The 6620-nt window shown below is 41.4% G+C and overlaps 1 protein-coding gene across 1 annotated transcript in view; it reads right to left on the reverse strand.

Moving 5' to 3' along the window:
• The window catches only part of RBL2 (RB transcriptional corepressor like 2), a 71111-nt gene that overhangs the window by 11222 nt on the left and 53269 nt on the right, over positions 1 to 6620 (reverse strand). Inside the window, exons 13-16 of the mRNA XM_060172160.1 lie at positions 4655 to 4796; positions 1352 to 1621; positions 869 to 1149; positions 602 to 778 (exon numbers count right to left, since the gene is read on the reverse strand). Of these exons, the coding sequence (XP_060028143.1) occupies positions 602 to 778; positions 869 to 1149; positions 1352 to 1621; positions 4655 to 4796 (870 nt within the window). The remainder of the gene's footprint in view (positions 1 to 601; positions 779 to 868; positions 1150 to 1351; positions 1622 to 4654; positions 4797 to 6620) is intronic.

Genomic DNA, 6620 nt, shown 5'->3' on the forward strand with positions numbered 1-6620 from the left:
ACTTTCACAGTTTAGCTAACTGAATTAGATGGTAGATGAATTATGTCCATAAAGCTGTTTCACAGTGTTCTTAGAAAGTGGTGGTCCGGGGAGTCAGCCTGTAGCGCAGTGTGTTAAGCGCAGGTGGTACAAAGCGCAAGGACCAGAGTAAGGATCCTGGTTCCAGCCCCTGGCTCCCCACCTGCAGGGGAGTCGCTTCACAGGAGGTGAAGCAGGTCTGCAGGTGTCTATCTTTCTCTCCCCCTCTCTGTCTTCACCTCCTCTCTCCATTTCTCTCTGTCCTATCCAACAACGATGACAACAACAATAATAACTACAATAAAACAACAAGGGCAACCAAAGGGAATAAATAAATATAAAAAATTAAAAAAAAAAAAACAAAGAAAGAAAGTGGTGGTCCAGAGGTGGCACAGTGGATAAAGCATCGGATTCTCAAGCATGAGGTCCTTAGTTCACTCCCCGGCAGCACATGTACCAAAGTGATGTCTGGTTCTTTCTCTCTGCTCCTATCTTTCTCATTAATAAATAAATAAATAAATTCTTTAAAAAAAAAGAATAAAAAAGTGGCATCTTCCCCTTTTTCATTCCAAGTGGCGCTCACCTTTGCCATCACATAAATGGCACACATCAACAACTGGTCCAGATGTCTGTCCATCATAAGTTCAGGACATTGAATTATAGAGAATTCAAAGCAGGTCCAGATTTTTTTCCTCAGCTCATCTGAGATATCCAGTTTAGCACAAAGATCCCGAAGGCGGACACCAGCTAGGTGGTAAACCTAGTAGGATAAACCCGATATTTCAAATGTTGTTTATCTAAACATAATGCCCAAGCTTATCCTCTGGTTAAGGGTAAATGAGAAAATTACCTTTCTAAAGAAAAGTGATAAAGAACTGGTCTTCCTGGGCCTGATATTGCTGCCGATTAAAGGTGAGCCCTGTTTCTGCTGTTGTCCACCTGGAGAAATCTGTTGAATGGCTACCTGGCCAGGGACTTGCAAGGTTGTCCCTGTCACCTGTTGAGAGCTTAAACTTCCAGCCAGGGCCTGAGCACTGAGGGGCTGGATAGAACCAGTTACCGCTTGTGCCTGCCCTCCAACATTGACTTGGACAGGGAAGAATGTTATCCCTCCATTCTCATTGGCAATGCCTATAGTTTGTTAAAAGGAAAAAAATATATAATTTTTAATGTGATAATACATGGTTCTCCAGGTAGGTTTTCAATTTCTCACCTCTCAACCCCACCATGCTCCGCTACAGGCTCACGTTGGGGTCACTCCATCAAAATCTCAGCAAACTTTCCAGTAAACGGCACTGTGAAGGAACCCAGGATCCAACTCCGCCCTTCTTACCTTGTACAGGAATGGTCACTGTTTGTCCATTGTTGGCCGTAACAGTGGCTGTTGCCATGGTAACCAAAGTCTGTCCAGGAACTGGTGTGACAGAAACAGCTTCCCCAGATACATTCTGCATGGGCACAGCACTGACTAGGGGCTGTGGGGCGATGCGTCCGGCTGCTCCTCCATCAGAAGGGCCATCGTTATCAACAAATAGTCGCCTTCTGGTAGAGCTGACTGTTGGAGAGCTGTACCTATCGTATAACGTAGGTGGAGATGTTATGCCTAGGATTAAAAAAATGACAAGGACATGAGCCATTTTTAACTAAAGGAGTCTAAGATCAGCATTCCATCCAAAGCTGTCATGTTCAAGAGTAAACAGTGTCTCATAGTCAGGGAAGTGGTGCAGTAGATAAAGCATTGGATTCCTAGCCATGAGGTCCAGAGTTCGATCCCCGGCAGCACATGTACCAGAATGATGTCTGGTTCTTTTTATCCTACAATCTTTCTCATGAATAAATAAATAAATTCTTAAAAAAAAAACAAAACAAGGAGTTGGGCAGTAGTGCAGTGGGTTAAGCGCACATGGCACAAAGCGCAAGAACCATCGTAAAGATCCCGGTTCAAGCCCCCGGCTCCCCACCTGCAGGGGAGTTGCTTCACAAGTGGTGAAGCAGGTCTGCAGGTGTCTATCTTTCTCTCTCCTTCTCTGTCTTCCCCTCCTCTCTCCATTTCTCTCTGTCCTATCCAACACAATGACATCAATAACAACAACAATAACAAGGGCAACAAAAGAGAATAATAAATATTTTTAAAAAACCAAAACAGTGTATTGCTTATAAATTAAAATGCAAACAAAAATTAAAGGAACTCAATCATAATTACATTCAATTAATGAAAATTCAATTGAAAGTAAAATTTTAAGAAATTTTTTAAAAAAATTTATTTATTATTGGACAGAGACACAGAAAAATTGAGAGGGGAGGGGAGATAGAGAGGGAGGGAGACAGACACCTGCAGCCCTGCTTTACCACTCATGAAGTTTCCCCCTACAGGTGGGTACAGGGTCTTGAACCCCGGTCCTTTTGCACTGTAGTGTGTGCTTAACCAGGTGTGCTACTGCCTGGCCCCGAAAATTTTTTTTGCAATATTCCCATTATTTTCTACTCTGTTAAATCAGACTTGACTGTGTCTTCCACTACTACAGGGCCTTCATGATTTAAAGATATTTAAGGAATTATGGTTTTTCTATATATTTTTCTTTTTTTAGGTTTATTTTTTTATTTATTCCCTTTTGTTGCCCTTGTTTTATTGTTATAGTTATGACTGTTGTTGTTATTGATGTCGTCATTGGATAGGACAGAGAGAAATGGAGAGAGGAGGGGAAGACAGACAGAGGGAGAGAAAGACAGACACCTGCAGACCTGCTTCACCGCCTGTGAAGTGACTCCCCTGCAGGTGGGGAGCCAGGGGCTCAAACCAGGATCTTTACGCGGGTCCTTGTGCTTTGCACCACGTGCTCTTAACCCGCTGTGCTACTGCTGGGCTCACAGTTTTTCTATATTTTTATCCAAACTCAATTTATATTTAGCACTATGTAAGTAATATTACTGTAAAGTCACTATGAAAATAGTAACAAATGGGACCAATTCCCTCAAGTTTTCTCCACATATATAAAATTACTAAATCTAGAAGTCGGCAGTAGCGCAGTGGGTTAAGCGCACATGGCACGAAGCTCAAGGACTGGCATAAGAATCCCGGTTTGAGGCCCTGGCTCCCCACCTGCAAGGGAGTCGCTTCACAAGCAGTGAAGCTAGTCTGTAGGTGTCTCTCTTTCTCTCCCCATCTCTCTCCATTTCTCTGTATCCTATCCAACAACGACACCAATAACAACAATAAAACAAGGGCAACAAAAGGAAATAAAATAATAAAAAATTTTAATTAAAAAAAATTACTAAATGTCTAGTCAACAACTTGTTTGGTTTTATATGTTAACTCTCTTTTCAGCCACCAGGTTCGAGATGCTAGTATGATGCCAACCAGACTTCCCTGGACAGACAACCCCACCAATGTGTCCTGGAGCCCGGCCCCACTAGGGAAAGAGAGAGACAGGCTGGGAGTATGGATTGACCTGCCAATGCCCATGTTCAGTGAGGAAGCAATTACAGAAGTCAGACCTTCAACCTTCTGCAGCCCACAATGACCTTGGGTCCATACTCCCAGAGGGATAAAGAATAGGAAAGCTATCAGGGGAGGGGATGGGATATGGATTTCTGGTGGTGGGAACTGTGTGGACTTGTACCCCTCTTATCCTATGGTTTTTTCAGTGTTTTCTTTTTATTAATAAAATAAAAAAGAAAATAAAAAAAGAAAATTTCTAAATCTCAACATTGTTCAACAGAAATAAGATTATGTATATTCTAGAAACATCTTAGGTATTTATTAATATAAAATTTACATTTTATCCACTTAAAATATACAGTGGTGGCTGGGGGTTGATAACATACTGGTTATGCAAAGAGACTCTTAGGCCTGAGAGTCCAAGTCCCAGGAATCCCTGCTCCCATGATAAGCCAGAGCTGAGCAGTGCTCTGATAACAACAAAAAAGACACATACACATACATACATACACACATACACACACACACACACACACACACACACACACACAATAGCTTTTGGTATAGTGCAAGGCTAATTTTTAACAACTGTTAAGCTATATATAAACATTTTAACTAATATAAATTATACAATTCGGTAATGGTAGTATGAATGACAGTCATAATGCTGTGCAATTAACACAATTTTCAAACATTTTTCCTCATTACAAATGGAAATTCTATTAATTTGCATGTGGTGCCTGGAGATTCTATTAATTTGCATGTGGTGCCTGGAGATTAGAACCTAGGTCCTCACACATGGTAAGGTGTGCTCTCTATAAGGTGATCTATCTCACTACTCCTCATGTGTGTTTGTGTGTGTGTGTGTGTGTGTGTGTGTGTGTGTGTGTGTGTAACTGCCACCAGGGTTATCACTGAGGCTTGGTGCCAGCACACAAATCCATCATTCCTAGTGGCCAGTTTTACTTTTATTTTATTTTATTTTTTACTTTTTTCATTTGATGGGACAGAGAGAAATTGAGAGGGGAGGAGGAGATAAGAAGAGAGAAAGAATCCGAAGGCCTGCTTCACCACTTGTGAAGTATACCCCCTGTAGGTAGGGAGGGGGCCACAAGCCTGGGTCCTTGTGCATGGCAATATGTGTGCTTAACTCGGTGCACCACCACACCTCCCCTCCTTCTGATAGTTTTAACTTACTTCTTCCAAGTCCTCCAGTATCAGTACGGATTTCACTCACTCTTCTGGGAGTCAAAGGTGAGCCCGCAATACAAATTTCATCTCCTCTTTCCAGATTCTGAGGTGGCATGACCTGTAAAGCATTGTCATCCTTCAAAAAGAGCTTATTTACTTATTATCAGGGCTTCACCGTTCTGGGTTGTCTTTTCATATCAACAGAGACAAAAACTGAAGAGATGGAAAGAGGGAAAGATAACATCGCACCAAAGTTTCCTCCAGTGTAATGGAGGTCAGGCTAGAACCTGGGTCATGTGAACAACTAAGTAGGAACACAATCGAGGTCAGCTATCTTGCTGTTCCTGCCCTTTTCCACCACTCAGAAAACAAACTTTTAAAATATGTTTTTATGAGGGAGACACCAAAATACTACTCAGCTCTGGAATAAGTAATGCCAGGGATGGAATGTAAGCCCCTATTCATGCAAGTTCTGTGCTCTACTTCTGAGAAATCTCTCCAACCAACAAAACATTTTACCTAGAAATACATGGAGTTGGGCGGTAGTGCAGCGGGTTAAGCGCACGTGGCGCAAAGATCAAGGACCCACCTAAGGATCCCAGTTCGAGCCCCCGGCTCCCCACCTGCAGGGGGAGTCACTTCATGAGCGGTGAAGCAGGTGTGCAGGTGTCTGTCTTTCTCTCCCCCTCTCTGTCTTCCCCTCCTCTCTCCATTTCTCTCTGTCCTATCCAACAACGACGACATCAGTAACAACAACAATGATAACTACAACAATAAAACAAGGGCAAGAAAAGGGAATAAATAAATATTAAAAAAAGAAATACAGTAACACGGAACTCTGGTGGTGGGAATTGTATGGAATTGTACCCCCTCATATCCCACAATCTTGTCAATCATTATTTAATCACTAATAAAACAAAACAAAATACTTGAAGAGTATACCACACAAAGTGAATGGCATAAGGCTCTCCCTTCCAAAGCTGCTAGTTCATTGCACTTACAGTTTCAAATATATTATTGGCCTGTAACAGGAAGGAATCTCCTCAAAGATATATTATTTTATGTTTGAAGCAACTGTTTTTCTGGTTATTCCAAAACTAGGTAAAGCTCTATCTTCATTTTTACAATAAAAGAAAAAACTGCATATGACATTCAAATTTTACATACTGTATCTAAGTTCTGCTCTGGCAGATTTAGAAAATTCAAAAAATTGAGTAGTAAGAACAAATCAACTTGCAACTAATGTAAAGGATTTGAATATCAACTATTCTAAGATACAGAAGTTTAGTTAAGAAATCAACACATGAAGAATATGGGATGTTCTCACTTATAGGCAGAAGTTGAAAAACAAGATCAGAAAAGAAAACAGTAAGCAGAACTTGGACTGGAGCTGGTGTACTGCACCAAAGTAAAGGACTCTGGGGTGGGGGGGGGAGGGTTCAGGTCCTAGAACATGATGGTAGAAGACCTAGTGGGGGTTGTATTGTTACGCGGAAAACTGGGAAATTTTATGCATGTACAAATTACTGTAGTTACTGTTGACTGTAAAATATTAATCCCCCAATAAAGAAATAAAAAAAAAATCAACACAGAAGCCAGGCAATGGTGCACCTAGTAGAACGCACACATTACCATGAGCAAGCCCTAAGCCCCCATCTGCAGTGGGAGAAACATCTCAAGTGGTCACTTTTCCCCCTATCTCCTTGGATTCCAGCAGGCACCAAGCTGCAGCAATAAATAGCCCTAGTGGTAATAATAATGATGGTGATAATAATAAATCAACAAACTACTGGATTCTTAACTCTGTCACTGAAGCCTTCAGACAATCAAGTATTTCTGCTTCATGTTTCCTCTTAGATACAGAATTAAGATTTACACCCAGCTGCCACCCTCCATGAGAGAGACACTAATTTCAGTTATTCTCTGTAACAGACCATTTTGATATTGATGTACAGCTGTTGTAAGATACTTT

The sequence above is a fragment of the Erinaceus europaeus genome, chromosome 2, assembly GCF_950295315.1.
Source record: "Erinaceus europaeus chromosome 2, mEriEur2.1, whole genome shotgun sequence".
NCBI lineage: Eukaryota > Metazoa > Chordata > Mammalia > Eulipotyphla > Erinaceidae > Erinaceus > Erinaceus europaeus.